A 21,575-nucleotide genomic window follows, 5' to 3' on the forward strand; every position below is an offset into this window, starting at 1 on the left:
AACAACTAAGATAGTACTAAATATACTGATTTCAGTATCTGCCAGGGCCTAGAAAGTTTCTAAGGTTGCTCATTTCTTCCTAATAATATTGGCCCCATAACTACTGGTACTGAAATAAGCACTATATTATTAACCACTTAATATACATAAAATATGGGCTATATAACCCGTTACAATTTAAAATACAACAATCTATAAAATCTTAAGTCTGCAACCTTGTATCGTTTCATGCAGTCCTTCTTTGTCCTGCCAGGTACCGCTTCTGCTATTTTTTCCCACCTTTCAGGTGTATTTACTGGGTATGTTTTCAAAGCTTGTTCCAAAAGCTTCTGTTCTTCCGTTGTCCAAGGGGTGAAGTCTGTATATGGACCTGTTTAAGAAAAATTTTTATTGAAAACTGTCTTTGAACATGTTCCCAGACAAGTCTTGTGGTCCACAAGTGTTCGCTAACTGCCCATTTCAATCTGGGATGTGTCATTTTGAAAATAAACTTGTAGAGATGAGAGATACATATAGCCCTCTTGAGTGTTAATAAGAGAAAAAATTTCAGATGGCTCACATCCCAGAAAATAAAATCTCAAAGGCTTTTAAAACACAATAGTAAAGATCTACCTTGTACTGTTTATCTCTTAAAAATCAATGTAATATACTCACCAGACTGGAAAAAAGCCATATTTAAATTTATAGTACTGTTGGACTCCTGGACTCAAAAACACAACCACAATTCATTAAGAGTTCTGATAAATCTACTTCCTTACAGGATAGGTAAAAGAGCTTCCTCACAGTTAAACTTTTGCTGGATAGAAACCCTGGAAACCATTCTTGTTTTACACTGAAGGAAACAAACCTAGCAAAATTAAGCCAAGTGCCCAGGGTACCAGTGCTGGAGAGGCAAGCTGAGATTAGATTGTGTTGTAGTGGTCTCTTCATCACATCTGCTAAAATCTTGGGAGCCGATGCTGAACACTTCCAATAACTGCTATTGTGGTTCTTCAACTAAACCGTGTATATTTCAGAAAACATCTAAGATGTGTGTCAGAAACAAATATATTTCTTAAGGATGTTAAGTATTACACAGTCCACTTGTGTAGGTAAAAGGAGAATGTTAAGTGGTAGAAAGCTGACTTGGTTAAGTTAATGGACTTCTGGCAACTTAGTTATTTCAGACTATGCAGTGACAACACAGACTAATACTACCAGTAGCCTGACTACTACTAGAAACTGCGGCCTGTGAGATCTGTTAAAAGTTAAGCCTAGAAACCAAAGATCCTTCCCAATTAAAGAAGGAAAAACAAAAACAAAACCACCACCTATTCAAAACAAAGCAGAGAATTTGTATAATATTTGAAGGTACCTAAGGTGCCTAAGAAGCTTTTTTGAAGGTAGCTTTTAAGTTCTAGGAAGTCTTTTGTTGAATTTCTTTGTATTGGTTTAAAGCCCTAAATACCATAGATTTTATTTCCTCTCTTGGAAAAAAGATGGAAGTGACATGGCAGTATTTCCTGCTGTTCTCCAGTTACATCACAATACCAAAATAAATTAAACATACTGCTGCAAAACTCCTATGAGAAATCACTATTCAAAAAATGGTGCCAGCTTGCTGTTTAACGGTACAACTGAAGAGGAAGGAGCCTTCCCATTTCCATAAAAGAGGCAAAGGAGTCATACCCACATAGCAGTACTGCCAGTCACTCTTGCCTTCACAGGGTCACCTCTCCTCACAGAAAGCAGACTGGACAAATATCAGGGCCCACCTCCCTCCAACATGGAAACAACTCCCCCTAAGAAAGAGCTGAGACTAGTGTGCTAATACCTGTTGTATTTTGTGGAGATAAAGGTGCAGGAGAATAAACTTCTTTAGAAGTGTCTTTTAGGTGTTCTGAAACCCTGCCTTGTTAACTTACCTTTATTAAAAGAACCGAAATAATGCCTAACTCAGCCAAACAAGTCACCCCTGATTTTTGCAATGATTTTCCTCCCCTATATAACACTGTAAGTCTCATATCTTTAAGTTCAAATTTTGGGATAATAACATTAAAGAATATAGGTAAAACTGGGACTCTTAGAAGAAAGAAACAGCTTATGTATAGTCAAGTCTTAATCCAAAAGCATCTTTCTGCGATTAGTTTAAGAAAGGATTGGTGGCTCACAAAACATGAAGTGAAAGAACTTTTTCCACATAAACTGCTTTCAAACCTTGTCATAGCAAGAAAAAAATTTATATCACATCCCAAAGACACATATGATCAAGAGTTTCACAAGTATACCCACCTATGTAACACTCATTTTCTATTCAAGACACTAAATTGACTTCATGACCCAGTGATGGGTCATGATTTGTAATATGAAAAGCATTGGTCTAGAGTAATCAAATTAGAACACCCAAGATAATATCAAACTGTAACTTTTTTTTTTTTTTTTTTGAGTCTTACTGTTTCCCAGGCTGGTTTTGAACCCTAACAATTTTTAACTTTTTATTTTGAAATAATTTTAGAGGAGTAGAAAGAATCCCTGTATACTCTGCCTGACTTCCCCAAATGTGAACATTTTCATATTTGCTAATTCTTTTTCTCTCTATATACAGACATACTTTGAACCGTAAGTTACAGACATGATGCCTCCTTATTCCTTAACACTTCTGTGTTTTTCCTTAAACATAAGGACATTTTCTTATATAATTACAGTACATTTCTCAAAATCAAGCAATTATCGCGATAAAACACGATTCTTTAGTCCCAATAATATCCTCTAACACAGATTTGCAAAACCTGGTAAGCAAAACAAACACAGCCCCCTTTTCTAATGGCATCTGAAATGGAAGAACTGCAATTCTCCATTTTTAATGGTTAGGTGAAGTAAATCTTTGCCCTGGAAATGTTTGCTTACAGCTTCCAGTCTGCCAAACATTTTATTTCCCTATCATTCTGAACATAGACCCTAAGTCTTGTATGTCCAAGCAGCACAGATACACGGCTAGCATTTTCTACGTTTAGAAAAGCAAAATTTACCTTCAAATCGTTCTGAAGGCGTTGCGTTATCTGCTTGAGGTACCACTCCATGTTCTTTTTTAAACTTATCAAATGCCTTTTTATTTATGTCATCTTTTTGATGAGGGTCTGAGAAATGAAAAAAATTTAATGCTTAACAGATCATCTCATTTAATCTTTCATTAACTTGCATAAGTTATTTTAAAAATAGGTGTTTAAAGTAACAAATGGACTTCTCAAAACTCACCAAGTTTTTGGAGACTCTTTGCTTTGCCAATAACATCTTTGGCAGTTCTTTTGACTCCAGAGGAAGAATGTATGTTCATGTAATTAGCAATAACTTCCCATCTGATAGGATATATTATACCAATAATATAATAGTAGTAAGGAAAAACAAAACAACAAAAACCATTAGATTTTTACTGCAGAAAGGTTATAGTATGTACAGAATGAGCTCAAATTGGTGGTCTAATTATGCTGCTACTATAAATTCCTGTTGCCTGAATTATGGTTTTTGCTTTTCATGTTTCAATCAACTATATAATCTTGGTTTTAAGTCCATACATCTTACAGATTCTGTGTACAAATCAACATACATAAAACCACTTATTTGTGTATACTGCCAGTTTAATACATTTCTTCAGAAGATCAATCATTCTGAAAATAGCCTCGGTTTCATCTATAGAATTAGGGATGCTGGATCTCTAGGGCTTTCCTGGAGTTAAACTCAAGCTCCAGCTTGAGGTGGGAAGAAACAAAGAGCAAGACTGTAAAAGAAAAACTACAGAAAACCTAATCCCTAGCACAAGCCATGACAGAGTAAGCCTACATAAGTCAAGACTTGTCTCACGATCTTCAATTTCCTGAGAAACAAGTATTCTGTCATATGTATATGTGCATGTGTACTGATGCAATGGGTAAGACTGACAGCTTCAAAATGCACCTCGCTTTTCACTTTTCTACTGTGGCACAGAATTTATCTCTGCAAGTTTCTGTGATAACAAGTGCTGCTACTTGGAGTCTGTCTACATTATCTCCAGGCTCCAGTGTGAGTTGAAGAAAAGTTTCATTAAAACCAGTACCTTGAATTTGTTCCAGCAGGGAACAGATTCACAGCTTTAATTAGTAACTGTAGATCATCTTCTGACCAATTTTTACTTCCATTTCCACCTCCACCAGTTGATTTCTCTGTGTTCTTAGATGCTTGTCGCATACGAGCCTCAGCTTCCTCTTTCTCTCTTCTGATTTGCTCATTTATTTCTTCTATCTGCACAAATATCGTAAGTCAAGGACTTAAAAGTATATTGTATTGCCATTCTACACTCTCTTCCTGGCTAGGGCTTTGTGGTCCTCAACTCTCAATGTCATTCTCACTCTGACCCCATACTCCTCTCAGGCCAACCCAAAAAGAGGCACCAGCTTTTCACTCTGGCTTTTCCTGCTCTGGCTTCCAGTCTGCATAGGTCTGCCTGAGGGACCAAGAACTGCCCACAGCCTGCCTGATTTTCCCAGTACTCATGTCATGTGACTTCCATTAGCCTTGGACACTAATTGACAAGTCTGTGGGTCACTGAGTTATTCATCCACAAGGCCATTTCAAACCTCTCTTCAAACTCATATTCACCCTTTCTGCAGACAATCTCATTTATTCTCTACCAAAAGGTGAAGGCATAGCAAAATGGCCTCTGTTTTACTTTGAAGCTCTGCCATTTACACTGTTCCTTCTAGACTACCTGCAAACATGCACAAGTAAAAAAAAAACCTTTATTTGCCCCTGTTGCTTCTGTCAGCTGCTATCTTAGAGTCATCTTTGGCTCATTTCTCCCCTTCAATCCCTTAGAACCAGTAAAGTCCCAATAATGCTAACCTTGAAAAATTTTTTTGATTCCTATCATCACGTTCATAGTGCAGGTTCTTTTTCTTTCTTTTTTTTGAGGTGGAGTCTCACTCTGTCGCCCAGGCTGGAGTGCAGTGGTGTGATTTTGGCTCACTGCAACCTCCGCCTCCTAGGTTCAAGTGATTCTCCTGCCTCAGCCTCCCAAGTAGCTGGTATTACAGGTGCCTGCCACAATGCCCAGCTAATTTTTGTTATTTTTAGCAGAGATGGGGTTTCATCATGTTGGCCAGGCTAGTCTCGAACTCCTGACCTCAGGGGATCTGCCTGCCTTGGCCTCCCAAAGTGCTGGGATTATAGGCATGAGCCACCATGCTCACAGTGCAGGTTCTTAAGTTTAAGATTGTTGTAATTAGTTACATCTATCTGATGCACCTTATCCACAAACGTCAACTTAGTAGTACAATGTTGAACCTTCTGTTAATCAAAGATTTGCAGTAATGGAAACTAGTCAACAAGGTATTAAAAACCTGATCATTGGTTCTGCTTTTCCTAACTTGATTTTGTTTCCCACTCCTTTTCCCCATAACTTTCTACTTTTTTTTTTTTTGGTCTGTTTTTTTGAGACAAAGTCTCGCTCTGTTGCCCAGGCTGGAGTGCACCGATATGATCATAGCTTACTGCAGCTGTGACCTCCCAGGCTCAGGTAATCCTCTAACCTCAGCCTCCTGAGAACCTGGGACTACAGGTACACGACACCATGCCAGCTAATTTTTGTATTTTCGGTAGAGATTTTGTTCATGTTGCCCAGGCTGAACCATACTTTATACTTCTACTTCTATTTTATAGTTTGTGGTATTCTTCTAACCTTCATTTTAACTCTGTCCTTCCTTTCAGGCTGGTTCAAACTACACTGAGCCTTCCCTGGTCACTAAAACTTGTGGCCCTTCCTATCCTACACCACATTTACTATGGGGTCTCCATCTTTTGGTCCTTAAGGTTCTTCTCAGCATAAGTCCTTTGTGGTGCAATAGCATTAGGCATTTCTCCAAAAGAACCTAGGCATAGTGCTATATATAGTAGGTGCTAATACTTGTTCAACTGAATTGAATTTCTGGGCCTGTTTTCTTATATGTAAAATAAAAGGTATAGACTAGACAGAACAAAGATCTCTTTTGGTTCTAAATGTTACTACCCTATGAAAATACTCAAGGGGCCAGGCGTGGTGGCTCACACCTGTAATCCTAGCACTTTGGGAGGCCAAGGTGGGAGGATCACCTGAGGTCAGGAGTTCGAGACCAGCCTCAACATGGAGAAACCCTGTCTCTACTAAAAATACAAAATTAGCCGGGCATGGTGGTGCATGCCTGTAATCCCAGCTACTTGGGAGGCTGAGGCAGGAGAATTGCTTGAACCTGGGAGGCGGAGGTTGCGGTGAGCTGAGAACGCGCCATTGCACTCCAGCCTGGGCAACAAGAGAGAAACTCCATCTCCGAAAAAAAAAAAAAAAGAAAATACTCAAGGAATAATCAAAACAATTATTTTTTTCTAATGATGATTTTGCAAAAGCTATGATTGTGATAGATACCACAAATCAAACACTAAGCATGGTAAAAACCATAAACATTAAGTCCAACTTAAATCAACAACAGCACTTACTACATAAACAAAACAAAGGCTGGGCATGGTGGCTCATGCCTATAATCCTTTGGGAGGCCAATGTGGACCGACCACTCGAGGTCAGGAGTTTGAGACTAGCCTGGCCAACACAGCGAAACCCTGTCTCTAGTAAAAATACAAAAATCAGCCGGGCATGGTGGCACACACCTGTAACCCCACCTGTACTACAGCCTGGGTGACAGAGAGAGACTCCATCTCAAAAACAAAAACAGGCCGCGCATGGTGGTTCACACCTATAATCCCAGCACTTTGAGAAGCCGACACGGGCAGATCATGAGGTCAAGAATTCAAGACCAGCCTAACCAACATAGTGAAACCCTGTCTCTACTAAAAATACAAAAATTAGCCAGGTGTGGTGTTTTGTGCCTATAATCCCACTTACTCAGGAGGCTGAGGCAGGAGAATCACTTGAACCCGGGAGGCGGAGGTTGTAGTGAGCCAAGATAGTGCCACTGCACTCCAGCCTGAGCAACAGAGCAAGACTCCGTCTCAAAAAAAACCGAAAAACCAAACACAGAAAACAACAACAACAACAAAACAGTGGGAAACACAAAGAGAAATCAGATACTCCTTGCACTTGGTGACATATATTAGGTGAAGAAACAGGTCAAAGCAGAATTAAATGCTACATACAGGTAGGAGTGATGTGTTCTATTACCTGTTTTTCCAAAGCAGCCTTTCCTACTTCTTTTGTGCATGATGTGAGTGTTTCATTCAAGCAATGTAAGCTAAAGAAAAAAAAAAGAAGAAATGAAACTTTATCCTAAGCTCAAGTGAAGACTTCAGTAGCAGTTCCATAGGTATACCTTGCCAGTTCGAGCCGATCACAAAGTTTTTCCACTTCTTCCATCATTTTAACCCGCTCTGCCTCATTATCAGAAAAATGATTCCAGGTCTAAAAGCACAAACACAAAAATTATCTCATATCTACACTCAAAAATACATCCATCAACATAATTACAAAGCTGTAATCCCAGCTACTCGGGAGGCTGAGGCAGGAGAATCGCTTGAATCCAGAGGCGGAAATTGCAGTGAACTGAGATCACACCACTGCACTCAAGCCTGGGCGACAGAGCGAGACTCTGTCTTGAAAAAACAGACAATGACAACTAAACAGGTATAATTTTATCTCAGTGTAAATGTTTTTAACTTTTTCTTTTTTTTGAGATGGAGTCTCACTCTGTCGCCCAGGCTGGAGTGCGGTGGCACGAAATCAGCTCATTGCAACCTCCACCTCCCAGGTTCAAGCTATTCTTCTGCCTCAGCTTCCTGAGTAGCTGGGATTACAGGCGCCCACCACCATACCTGGCTAATTTTTTCTACATTTAGTAGAGACGGGGTTTCACCATTTTGGCCAGGCTGGTCTTGAACTCCTGACCTCGTGATCCACCCACCTCAGCCTCCCAAAGTGCTGGGATTATAGGCGTGAGCCATCGCGCCCGGCTACTTTTTCTAAATTTCAGGTGTACATATTTCAGTTTTCAACCCTGATAGTTTTTTTTTTAAACATAATCATCTTACCATTATCAAACCAAAAAACAACTTAATATTCTAAAACTGTCCCAGCACTTTGGGAGGCTGAAGGCGGGCGGATCGTGAGGTCAGGAGATCGAGACCATCCTGGCTAACATAATGAAACCCCGTCTCTACTAAAAATCCAAAAAATTAGCCGGGCGTGGTGGCAGGCGCCTGTAGTCCCAGCTACTTGGGAGGCTGAGGCAGGAGCATGGCGTGAACCCAGGAGGCGGAGCTTGCAGTGAGTGGAGATTGTGCCACTGCACTCCAGCCTGGGCGACAGAGCAAGACTCTGTCTCAAAAAAAAAAAAAAAAAATACATATATATATATATTCTGAAACTGTGTCTATATTCGTATCTTCAGTTATCTCAGCAATGTCTTTTTTTTTTTTGAGATAGAGACTCGCTCTGTCTTGTTTAGTTACATTTGCATAGTAAAGAAAAGAAATACATTTATGCTTGGCCAGGTGCAATGGCTCATGACTATAATCCTAGCACTTTGGGAGTCCAAGGCAGGGGGATCACTTGAGGCCAGGAGTTCGAGACCAACACGGTGAAACCCCGTCTCTACTAAAAATACAAAAATTAGCTGGGTGTAGTCGTGTGCACCTGTAATCCCAGCTACTTGGGTGGCCAAGGCATGAGAATGGCTTGAATTGGGGAGGTGAAGGTTGCAGTGAGCCGAGATGGCGCCACAGCACTCCAGCCTGAGTGACTGAGACCCTGCCTCAACAACAACAACAACAACAACAACAAAAAAAAATTAAAAAAAATTTTTTTTGGCTGGGCACAGGTGGCTCATGCCTGTAATCCCAACACTTTGGGAGGCTGAGATGGGTGGATCACGAGGTCAGGAGTTCGAGACCAGCCTGGCCAACACAGTGAAACTCTGTCTCAACTAAAAATACAAAAAATTAGCTGGGCATGGTGGCAGGCACCTGTAATCCCATCTACTCAGGAGGCTGAGGCAGGAGAGTTGCTTGAACCCAGGAGGCGGAGGTTGCAGTGAGCCAAAATCGTGCCACTGCACTCCAGACCAGGTGACAGTGCGAGATTCCATTTCAAATAAATAAATAAATAAAAATAATTTTTTTTTTTCAAGAAATATTTTGGCTGGGTGCAGTGGCTCATGCCTGTAGTCCCAGCACTTTGGGAGGCAGAGGCAGGGAGATCACTTGAGGTCAGGAGTACAAGACCAGCTTTGCCAACATGGCGAAACCCTGTCTCTACTAAAAATACAAAAAATTAGCCAGGCATGGTGGCACGTGCCTATAATCCCAGCTACTTGGGAGGCCAAGGCGGGAGAATCGCTTGAACTCGGAGGCAGAAATTGCGGTGAACTAAGGTTGCACCACTGAACTCTAGCCTGGGCGACAGAGCGAGACTCCGTTTGAAAAAAAAAAAAAAAAAAGAAGTATTTTTGCTTAATAAGCAACTTGATTTACTTGTGCCTAGTGTTTGTTCAGTCTGACATACCTTGCATGAGTTTCGAAGTTTTTGCCTTTCCTTCTTAATGGCTTTTTTCTGGATATCTTTTTCCTTCTTTGCCAGCAATGCTTGCTGTCTAACTTCCTCCTCTTCTTTCTCCTTAGCTAACCGAGCAGCTTCTAATTCAGCTTGTCTTTGCTTTAAAAAAAGGGAGTAAAATCATTTTAATAGGTCAGTAAATTCCTAAATGTTTTATAATTTTAAAAACTTAAGCTTTTAATAAATTATATTAGGAAAAAGGCAACATAAACTTATTGAAAACTGAAGGATGAACTCAGAAAGACAGCTGTTAAAGATCTATAAACATTTATTAGAAAATGTAAAATTGACATATTAGAAATAAGCATAATATTAAAGGAACTTATGACACAATTTTCTGCTCAATAAAAACTTGCTGGTAAGGAAGATCTCTCTCAATTATACCAACTGGTCATGATTCATTCACAGTAGCACCCAATTCTCTGCTTTCAAATTAATAGTTTTTTTAAAAAATAGATGAGAAGATTAAAGATTTCATAAACATTTAAAGTCCACCTTCATTAAATGTTGTCTTACTTTTTCTTTAGCTTCTTGCTCCTTCCGTTTAGCTTCTGCTTTTGCTTTCTTTTCTGCTTCTTTCTTGGCTTTTTCTTCTTCCTTGAACTTTTTTATCCTTGGATCACAGCTATATGCATTGTCTAGCAAAAGAAAAAGTTAATCTCATTTTGAATTTCTAACATTTAGGGGACTTAAAAAAATCAATTCTACTTACCAACTAATGTTCTTATTCTGTTCATTTCTTCTTTTTTTCTTTGTGCTCTTGTTGCTCTGTTCTGCTTTTCAATCCATCTCCTCTCATCACGACTATAAAATAGAAAATATTGGAAACAAACTACTGCTTACAGATGCTATGACTGGAAAATGCAGTATTTTATAAAATATTTATATGTAAATAACATCCTAGAGGTTAAAATGCTGTGTCATTACTAACATTAAACAACGATTTTTTTTTTTTTTTTTTTTTTTTGAGACAGACTTTTGCTCTTGTCGCCCAGGCTGGAGTGCAATGGTGTGATTTTGGCTCACTGCAACCTCCGCCTCCCGGGTTCAAGTGAGTCTCCTGCCTCAGCCTCCGGAGTAGCTGGAATTACAGGTACCTGTCACCCTGCCTGGCTAATTTTTGTATTTTTAGTAGAGACGGTTTCGCCATGTTGGTCAGGCTGGTCTCAAACTCCTGACCTCAGGTGATCCGCCCACCTCAGCCTCCCAAAGTGCTAGAATTACAGGCATGAGCCAGCACGCCCGGCCTAAACAATGGTTCTATTTAATGTTAATTTTGGCTATTTTTTGCACATTCATGTCAAAAGCATTTCTGCACACATACAAAAAAAAAAAAAAACTTAATAAAACCTAGGTTAAGCAACCAGAAGAAAAAGATTTTGCCGAACTGAGCTATCTGACATTATATTCCTTGGCAATTTCTTAAGCATATCCTAACCAATTATTGATCTAGGCCCACCTAGTTTAACTTGTGAGAAAGGATTTCAAAATATTAAAAAAGTGTTTAAAAAAGATGTACAAAGAGAAAATATGAAAGAAAATTTATGTGACATATTTTTACATCATCACAAATACCACAGAACCAAATAAATACCTTCCATTATTAATGATTTGCATACATACCATTCTGCTTTTTCTTTTTCTTCTTCATCTAAATAAGAAAATTCTCTCCAAGAATCAAAATTATACCTAATATAGACGGAAATAATACACAATCAAGACAGAACAAATGAAAAAAAAATTCCTTTTAATGCAAGTGAATGAATTTGTTTTAATGGATACCCTTCCTTCCCTTCTAGTATTGAACTAAGGTCAAGTCTTTCTCCTTTTTTAAGGACATTGCATTTGGTATGAAAATCTAAAATGCACACATCACTCCATAATCAAAACCACACCTCCCTGCTATCTCTTCTTTGTTAGGTTTTTTGCTTGACCAAGACCTATTTTTAAGTTTTCCTTACCTTCAGTTTCGCTAATCTGTCAAGTCTGAAGGTAACCCTAGTAGTGGTTATCTCATCTCCAGTTTGTATCCTCTGAAGGTAAAAGCAATTACAACTGATAGAACTAAATCTTGTTATTTTTGTTCTACGTGATTTTATGTTTTTGTATCCACTAGACATTTGATGAGAAAATGTAGCACATAAATGGCCACTAACTATTGTGCATATTAAAAATTAGTGAATTAGGCTAGGCACGGTGGCTCACGCCTGTAATCCCAGCACTTTGGGAGGCCGAGGCGGGCGGATCACAAGGTCAGGAGATTGAGACCATCCTGGCTAACACGGTGAAACCCCGTGTCTACTAAAAATACAAAAAATTAGCCAGGCATGGTGGTGGGCGCCTGTAGTCCCAGCTACTCGGGAGGCTGAGGCAGGAGAATGGCGTGAACCCGGGAGGTGGACCTTGCAGTGAGCTGAGATCGCGCCACTGCCCTCTCCAGCCTGGGCGACAGAGTGAGATTCCGTCTCAAAAAAAAAAAAAAAAAAAAAAAAAAAAATTTAGTGAATTAGTTATAGAAACAAATAGCACTGTCTCCTTCCTCATGAACTCAAGTACTTTTAGTAGGAAGTAACTAAATAAAAATGTACTTATTTTTATTCAAATGACTCCCCAATTTTCATTTTTTACTACTATCACGTGCTTGATATCTAGAAATCTCATTAATAGAAAACAGGCTGAAAATCTTAAAAGCGTAAACATCACATAGGTAACAGAGTGCTTTTGTTCAGTGAAGGTTCTGCAATTTGCCCATCTGAATTAATTCATAAACAATCAAGTACTTATTGAATACTTTTCCTTTTAAAAAATGACAGCATCATACAAACAGTATATTCACTTACCAGAAAGAATAAAATATATCTACATCTTCAAATGATGAATTCATATCACCAAGTTTAGGAACATTTTTTTTATTTGACCATCTGAAATATCAAAGGAAATATTCTTACAATTCTTCAAAAATTACGTACAACGGTTCAACAAACAATTTATTAAAAACAATAGTTTTTACTAATTCCTCTGATTTCCCTTCCCTACAAACTCTACAACTCGAAGATGGAGCTGGAAGGTCAGCAGTGGGGCATGAAACAACGCAGGTGTGCGAAAAGTGAGGCCAAAGATAGACTGGGGTGAGGAAAGAAACAACGGGACGGCCTTGTAATCACAGGTTACCTTCAGTTCTATAAAATACAATGCCATAGCAGCTGCTAGGCAGGCTGGAAAAAATGGCAGCTAGCCCCTTTTGCCAAGCTCCTGTCCCTAAATAGTCAGCACAACAACCTGTAGGCCTAGCCCTTTAAAAATGTTAATATTCACATAGGGAACTAATTTCCACTCCATCACCACCTCCACCTTCCCCTTAGAGCCAGATTTCTCGGCTCAGCACTTCATCGATCACTGCTGAAAAGGATCCTGAAGCTGCTACTGATTCATGTTTTCTACTCTGTGAAATCATTACACAGAAAAATATACTACTACTTTTTACCACCTCAGCACTGTTATAAAACAAACATGGCCAGGCGCGGTGGCTCATGCCTGTAATCCCGGCACTTTGGGAGGCCAAGGCCAGCAGATCACCTGAGGCCAGGAGTTTGAGACCTGTTTGGCCAATATGGTGAAACCCTGTCTCTACTAAAAATACACAAATTAGTGGTGGCACATGCCTGTAGTCCCAGCTACTCAGGAGGCTGAGGCAGGAGAATTGCTTGAACCTGGGAGGCAGAGGTTGCGGTGAGCCGAGATTGTGCCACTGCACTCCAGCCTTGGCAACAGAGCAAGATACTGTCTCAAAATAAAAAAGGAAAAAAAACAAAAAACAAAGGTGAAATCCAAGGGAGAAAGGATGGCGGAAATACTAGGCGGCGCCAAACCACTAATCAAAGTGGTTCTCAAATTTGGCTGCACAGTAGAATCACCTGGGAGCCTTAAAAAATCCCCACAGAAATTCAAACCAATAAATCAGAATCTTTCCAGGTGGAACTCAGGCATCAGGAGTTCTTCCTGTTCTCCAGGTAATTCCAATGTGCAGCCAAGATGTGCTTTAAGGGAACCTGCCAATGCAGATGGAAAAAAGAGATGTAAAATAATACTGGTACATACTATTTTAAAACAAACTTTAATGAAATAAAATATGTATGCTTTAATCGTAAATATTAAATAATGTTTTGTCAAAGAAGCCTTATGATAATCAGATGATCAAATAAAGAACAAAGGCTTTTCTCAACTGACAGTGAGTCAAAGATAGTATACTGATTGATAAAGAGGAAATCGAAGAATGGAAAATTACTGTCATCTAAGTGTAAGAATCACACTATAAAAGTCAGATACTATTATTTCTCTCACAGTAAATTTTTTTTTTTTTTTTTGAGATGGAGTCTTGCTCAGTGTAGTGGCACGACCTTGGCTAACTGCAACCACTGTCTCCTGGGTTCAAGCGAAACTCCCGTCTCTGCCTCCCGAGGAGCTGGGATTACAGGCATGCACCTCCACAGCTGGCTAATTTTTGTATTTTAGTAGAGCCGGGGTTTCACCATGTTGGCCAGGCTGGTCTTGAACTCCTGACCTCAGGTGATCCGTCCACCTTGGCCTTCCAAAGTGCTGGGATTACAGGTGTGAACCACTGTGCCCAGCCCAAGTAAATTTAAAAGAGAAACCTCCCATAAATTGTACAGAAATTTTACTATGGAAATGTAGAACTTCTGTTTAGAAAGCAATACAAATGAGAACAATAAGTTCACCAGAAGGGCTCAATATTGCAGAGAAGGAGGAGGAGGAGGAAGAGACAGTAGAAATAATCTATAAATCAAACTATTATCAGAGGGAAAGGGCAGAAACCTGGAAGACTACAAGAAACAAGCCAACAGGGCACTATGATCAAAAGGGATGCCTTAACTCACCTGGAATTCCTTTCAAACACTGGGGTAAACACTTCGAAGAAATTATCCTTTGCTTCACTTTTAGAAGGAACTGAGTTATCAAAAGTAGGATCTACACTGTTAAATGCTCGTCTTTTCACTGGATCAGATAACATTTCATAAGCTGAGAAAAAAATTGTTAAGATCACATCACCATAACTTTACCTATTTTTTTCTGCAAGAAAACAAGTATTTCCCTCCTTAAAACATAAAAGTCATTAATTTTCATATTTGAAAATTTTGTTTGCAGGTTGGGGAGGATTTAATTTAGGTAACAACAGCTTTAGCACTACTGAAAATAACTGGACTTAACTCTTTCTTTATTTTTCTAGTAGACAAGTGACAAAACAATAAATATCACCTGCCCCTCAAGAGAAAGGATGACTCCGGGGAAAAAGAAATAGCTAGTAAGTTAATTGTTAGATCCCAAGGTTGTAAAAGATCGAAGGATCTTAGGCTTCTGGAGCACTGTGTAAGAGAACTGGCAAAGAGTAAATCTGAATGGTGTGCATAGAACTGTTTTAAAAATTAGCATCAAAATGTAAAATCACATTTAAGGAAACATTTAGAAATAGTGGTAACCTACATTAATTTGCTTAGTGATGTGTATGTAAATAGCAATAAGTAACTGTAGGGTCTGTACTAGGATATAATCAACTTCTTGATTTAAACTAGGCTAGCAAAACACCTAAGGAACAGTTTAGTCCCATAAAGCATCTGAAAATAAAAAAAAAAAAAATCTTAGTATTCTCATCATTAAATAGAACACTTACATGAATTAACTGTAGGATGAGCTTCTGATAAGAATCACCTGGGGATCCTGTTAAAATGCAGATTTTAATCAGTAGGTTTGGGGCAGGGCCTGAGACTGCATTTCTAATAAGCTGCCAGGTGTTGCTGATGCTGCTGGCTGGGGAAACCTCACTTTGTGTCGTGAGGCTCTGGGGTGATGATTAGAAAGAACTTGATATAACTGAAATGTTTTAAAATGTCAAAGGATAGTTGAATGAACTACAGTATGCATAAGAAACCCAATCCCAGCAATTAATAAATAACAATTACTATTAGAAATTCCTGACTCTAAAGCATTTTCTTACCTTTAGTTATGCAAGTGAAGTAGTCATTATCTCCTTCTTTTATTGGTTCACCAGCTGCTTTCCGTTTGTCTGGGTGATGTTTTAAAACCATTGCTTTATCTACAAAACCAGTCAGATTGAGATAATTTGTCACGTTAAGCACCAAAACTAAAGATGAGTTACATGTAGACCATTTCTAAAATCATAAGGCTAATATTAGAATCTTTTCTCCCAGTAAAATATATGCTTATTCAATGTGAAAATTATAGAGAAACTAATTTATTTATTATTATTATTTTTTGAGATGGAGTTTCGCTCTTGTTGCCCAGGCTGGAGTGTAATGGCACGATCTCAGTTAACTGCCAACCTCTGCCTCCTGGGTTCAAGCGATTCTCCTGCCTCAGCCTCCCAAGTAGCTGGGGTTACAGGTGCCCGCCACCATGCCCAGCTAATTTTTTGTATTTTTAGTAGAAACAAGGTTTCACTATGTTGGCCAGGCTGGTCTCAAACTCTTGACCTCAGGTGATCCACCCCCTTGGCCTCCGAAAGTGCTGGGATTACAGGTGGGAGCCAGAGCCCGGCTTGAAATAATTATTTTAAGAATTAGCCAAAGTGCCTCTAACCAACGACAATGACTGTTAACATTTTGGTGTATTTCTGCATAGGTATTTTTGTTTTCTTAAGCATATGCTTTAAAAAATTCAGGTGTAGGCTGGGCATGGTGGCTTATGCTTGTAATCCCAGCACTTTGGGAGGCCAAGCTGGGAGGATCACTTGAGGTCAGGAGTTCAAGACTAGCCTGGCCAATATGGCAAAACCTGGTTTCTACTAAAAATACAAAAACTAGCTGGGCGTGGTGGTGCATGCCTGTGGTCCCAGCTACTCGGGTGGCTCAGACATAAGAATCGCTTGAACCCACGAGGTGGAGGTTGCAGTGAGCTGAGATGGCGCCACTGCATTCCAGCCTGGGTGACAGAGTGAGACTCTGTGTCAAAAAGAAAAAGAAGAAGAAAAAAAAAACAATTCAGTTGTAATCGTATGTACTAATTTATATTCTGCTTTTTTCAACTTCATATTATAGCATTTGCATTTTCCATGGTTTTTTCCTTGCAAACTCTTCAAATTTTTCTTTCAAATGACTGCTTAATACAGTATTTCAAGTAGATTTGTTATAATTTAGGCATTTCTCTACTGTTGGACATTTGTGCCATTTCCAATTTTGCATTATTATAAATAATGCCAATTTGAATAATTTTAAATGTAAGTATTTTTCCTTATTTAGGATTCTTTCTTCTTAGGATATAATCACAGAAGTGAACTTCATGAATGGAAATGGAACAAGTTATTTTCCAAAAGGCATACTATTTCATACTCCTACGTGAACATCCTTTTACCACAGCCTCAGCCACCGTAGGTCTAATTATTTAAAATTTGTGATTATCACTGGTGGTCAACAATTTTTTTTGTTTTTCATCCTTTAACTGGAAAAAGGAGGGGCTGTCTCAGTTTTTCTTCTGACTCTGTGTCACTTACAATAAATAATGCTAGCTGTTAACATCTACAGAGCAGTTGACATGTGCCAGGCCTGTTTACCAGTTAATCTTCTCCATGATCTATGAGGAAAGTACTATTACTGTCTCCATTTTATAGATGAGGAAAATGAGGCACAGAGACGTTATGTAGCCACTACCACTGCAACTTGCTCAAATTTCCAGCCAAGTTGGGCTCTAATCCAGACAGTCTGACTCCTCAGCCTGTGTTTGTATGCTGCCTCTCCTAATTCATTATGTTTATTGCTAATTTTTCCCCATTTTGTTAACACTTTTTAAAAAAAATTGTCATCTTTATTTAAATTTACTGATCATTTCTTTTGTAATTTCTTCTATTACTTAGAATAGTTCTAGTTTCATTAAGATTTCCTATAGGTTGAAAAAATTTTTTAATCTTTTTGGAATTTTAATATAGTCAAGAAAGTATCTAAACTCGCCATTTTTCAAAATATTACTGTCATTTAATAATCCTTCCCTTTTCCACTGATTTGTGACACTATCTTTATAATAGTAAATTTTACAAGGGCTTGTTTTGGTTACTTATTCTTGCCCTGGGGTTATCTTTAAACTGACCACAGCTTTCTAATATATTTGATCGTAACTCTCAAAAACTGTAATTTTTGTTGATTTTTCTTGCATCTAGTCACTAACTCTCTTTTGCTTTTCTAGGCAGATCCTATATTATCTACAAATAATATATTTATTTCCTTCTTTCCAATAGTTGTCTCTTATTTAATAACTTAACTCACTGACCCAAGCTCCCAGAATAGCATAAAAAATAAAAAGCAGGCTGCTTCACCCCTGGATTTTAGGTAATAGCATTAATGCCACATAGCTAAAAGTTTGCTAGCTGTGGGCCTGAAACAGTTATCAAAGTAGGGAATTAACTACATTTCTTTTCAAAATTCTTATCAAAACGGAATGGGTGTTAAATTGTATTCTATGTGCTTTCACTACCTACTCAGGAAATCACATGGATTTAATATTATCTGAGCTATAATTTTGCTATATTAATATACTTCCTAAGTTGGATTCCCAAGAGAAACTCTATGTGTTCATGAACACTATTATTCTTTTAGTGTATTGTTAAATTGAATTTGTTATTTTATTTTTTTTTGAGACAGGGTCTCACTCTGTTGCTCAGGCTGGAGCAGTGGCACCCAATCTCAGCTCACTGTAACCTTAACCTCCCGGGCTCAGGTGATCCTCCCACCTCAGCCTCCCAAGTGGCTGGGATTACAGGTGCTCTCCACCATGCCTTCCTAACTTATTTATTGAGACAGAGTTTTGCTCTTGTTGCCCAGGCTGGAGTGTAGTGCCACAGTCTCAGCTCACTGAAACCTCCGCCTCCTGGGTTCAAGAGATTCTCCTGCCTCAGCCTCCTGAGAAGCTGGGATTACAGCTGTGCGCCACCACGCCCGGCTAATTTTTGTATTTTTAGTAGAGACAGGGTTTCACCATGTTGGCCAGGCTGGTCTCAAACTCCTGACCTCGTGATCTGCCCACCTCAGCCTCCCACAGTGCTGGGATTACAGGTGTGAGCCACCACACCCAGCTCTTTTTTTTTTGTAGGGGAGGGGTTTTGTCATGTTGGCCAGGCTGGTCTTGAACTCCTGGGCTCAAACGATCCTCCCACCTTGGCCTCCCAAAGTGCTAGAATTACAGGCCTGCGTGACCACGCCTGGCCACTATTTTTTCATGATACAAGTATCTGTACACACTTATGGGGTACAAGTGATATTTTGTTCATAATACACGAACAAAATCCATTTTTTTTTTTGAGACGGAGTCTCACTCTGTTGGCCAGGCTGGCGTGCAATGGCACAATCTTGGCTCACTGCAACCTCCACCTCCCGGGTTCAAGTGATTCTCCTGTCAGCCCCTGGCGTATCTGGGATTACAGGCACCTGCCACCACGCTCAGCTAATTTTTGTATTTTTAGTAGAGACAGGGTTTTGCCATGTTGGCCAGGCTTGGTCTTGAACTCCTGACCGTAAGTGATCTGCCTGTCTCAGCCTCCCAATGTATTGGGATTACAGGAGTGAGCCACTGCACCTGGCTCACTTTGTGCATAATTCATGATACATGCATAAACCATGTAATGATCAAGTCAGGGTATCTGGGTATCTATCAACTTCAGTGTTTAATATTCCTATGTATTATGAACATTTCAAGTTCTGTCTTCTAGCTATTTTGAAATATACAATACATTATTGTTAACTATCATCACCCTACTCTGCTAGAGTACACTGGGACTTATTCCTTCTAACTGTATGTTTGTATCCATTGACCAACCTCTCTTTATCCCTCTCCCCCCAACACCCTTCCCAGCCTCTGGTATCATTCTATCTACTACCTCCACGAGATCAACTTTTTAAGCTCCCACTGTTCTCATGAGTGAGAACATGAAATATTTGCCTTTCTGTGCCAAGCTTATTTCACTCAACATAATGACCTCCAGTTCCATCTATATTGCTGCAGACATTTCATTCTTTTTTATGGCTGAGTGGTATCCCACTGTATACATATACTTTTCTTTATCCATTAGTCTGCTGATGGACACGTAGGTTGATTCCTTATCTTTGTTATTATAAACAGAGCCGCAATAAAAACATGGGAGTGCAGGTACCCCTTTGACATACTGTTTTCTTTTCCTTTGGATAAATATCCAGTAGTGGGACTGCTGGGCTATATGGTAATTCTATTTTTAATTTTTTGAAAAATCTCCATACTAACTTGCATAGTGGCTATGCTAATTTACATTCCTACCAACAGTGTAGAAAAATTCCCTTTTCTTGAATTTGCTATTTTTTTTTTTTTTGAGGCGGAGTCTTGCTCTGTCACCCAGGTTGGAGTGCAGTGGCGCAATCTCAGCTCACTGCATGCTCTGCCTCCCAGGTTCACGCCATTCTCCTGCCTCAGCCTCCCGAGTAGCTGGGACTACAAGCGCCCGCCACCACGCCCGCCTAATTTTTTTGTATTTTTAGTAGAGACAGGGTTTCACCATGTTAGCCAGGATGGTCTCGATCTCCTGACCTCGTCATCCGCCCACCTCGGCCTCCCAAAGTGCTCGGATTACAGGTGTGAGCCACCGCGCCCAGCAAATTTGCTATTATTTTTAACATTTTAACTATTTTTTTTTTCCATTATATTAATAGGAATTGTTTGTAGGATTTTTTGGGTTCTCTTTGCTTGGTTTTGCATACTCAGATTACATTAAACTTTACAACTTAACAAAATGAATTATTCCAAAACAGTTCATGATTAACTGATTCTCCAATTACAAAATAAAACACCAAGTTTATATTCAGCATTAGAATTTTTAATTCTTTAACACTTAAAACAATTCACCTGAAAAATTATCTGGGCCTAAAAATTGTTTTTAGGAGTAAATTCTTTGGTAACTTTAATGTTTTTCATCCTTTTTTTTGTGGGGGGTGGGGGTGGTGTGGACAGGGTCTTACTATCGCTCAGGGTGGAGTGCAGTGGTGTGATCATGGCTCACTGCAGCCTTGACCTCCTGGGCTCAAGCGCTATCTCAGCCATCTGAACAGCTGGGACCACAGGCACGCACCACTATGCCCAGCTAATTTTTGTATTTTTTGTAGAAATGGGGTTCTGCCATGTTGCCCGGGCTAGTCTTGAACTACAGAGCTCAAGCAATCCACCCACCTCAGCCTTCCGAAGTGCTGGGATCACAGGCATGAGCCACCATGATTAGCTCTTTATGTATTTCACTACGTTTTGAGTATCCTGTATCTGAAATGCTTGGGACCAAAAGCATTTGAGATTTCAAATTTTTTTAGATTTTGGAATATCTGCATTATACTTACTGGGTGAGCATCCATTCCAAATCTGAAAATCCAAAATCCTCCAGTGAGCATTTCCTTTGAAGTGTCATACCGGCACTCAGAATTGGGAGCATTTTGGACTTCGGAGTTTTGGATTAGGGATGCTCAACTTCTATTTGTTTATTCTTCTTATAAAACCCATTTTGGGATATTGTCTTATTTATTTTCTTCCTACATCTTCCTTTGTGCTATTCTTTTAAACCTCTGAATTGAATTTCCGCCTTATCTTTTCCCTCTTTTGAAAAAAGTAACAGAATAGGTTAAGGCAATGAATTTACTTAAGGTACAGCTCTAGCTGCCAGTCCTTAAGTTTTGATAAAGCAGTAATCTGACTTTTGTGGAAAAAAAAAAGTCTATTAGCATAATTTTTATTTATTTCTGTCTGGGCTCAAAAGAATACATTTAATTTCCAAGTGACTGGTATTTTTGGTTTGTTTAATCATATCTATCTGATTCAATGGAGATACAACTTAAATAAAATAAATGCCCAGATTTTAAGCATTCATTAAGTTCAATGAGTTCTGACAATCATATACACTCATGTAACTACTATCCAAAAGAAAATATAGGCCATTTCCATCATCCAAAAAGTTCCCTTGTACCCTTTTCCACTGGGCTCCCATCCTCTACCAGCTGAGGCA

The 21,575-nt window shown here is 39.2% G+C and overlaps 1 protein-coding gene across 5 annotated transcripts in view; it reads right to left on the reverse strand.

Annotated features, from left to right (window-relative positions):
- The window catches only part of DNAJC2 (DnaJ heat shock protein family (Hsp40) member C2), a 33,221-nt gene that overhangs the window by 205 nt on the left and 11,441 nt on the right, over positions 1-21,575 (reverse strand). For 2 of the 5 annotated variants that reach the window (XM_055283511.2, XM_055283513.2), the window contains exons 4-16: positions 15,555-15,653; positions 14,440-14,581; positions 12,385-12,465; positions 11,168-11,233; positions 10,257-10,348; positions 10,061-10,182; positions 9,494-9,643; positions 7,308-7,396; positions 7,160-7,229; positions 4,070-4,254; positions 3,235-3,335; positions 3,009-3,116; positions 216-370 (exon numbers count right to left, since the gene is read on the reverse strand). In XM_055283511.2, coding sequence (XP_055139486.1) covers positions 216-370; positions 3,009-3,116; positions 3,235-3,335; positions 4,070-4,254; positions 7,160-7,229; positions 7,308-7,396; positions 9,494-9,643; positions 10,061-10,182; positions 10,257-10,348; positions 11,168-11,233; positions 12,385-12,465; positions 14,440-14,581; positions 15,555-15,653 — 1,460 coding nt within the window. Of the gene's footprint in view, positions 1-215; positions 371-3,008; positions 3,117-3,234; positions 3,336-4,069; positions 4,255-7,159; positions 7,230-7,307; positions 7,397-9,493; positions 9,644-10,060; positions 10,183-10,256; positions 10,349-11,167; positions 11,234-12,384; positions 12,466-14,439; positions 14,582-15,230; positions 15,278-15,554; positions 15,654-21,575 lie in introns of those variants that run through there. The other 3 variants (XM_055283514.2, XM_063642091.1, XM_055283512.2) reach the window with 3 other exon arrangements.

This window comes from Symphalangus syndactylus, chromosome 6 (genome assembly GCF_028878055.3).
Source record: "Symphalangus syndactylus isolate Jambi chromosome 6, NHGRI_mSymSyn1-v2.1_pri, whole genome shotgun sequence".
Lineage (NCBI taxonomy): Eukaryota > Metazoa > Chordata > Mammalia > Primates > Hylobatidae > Symphalangus > Symphalangus syndactylus.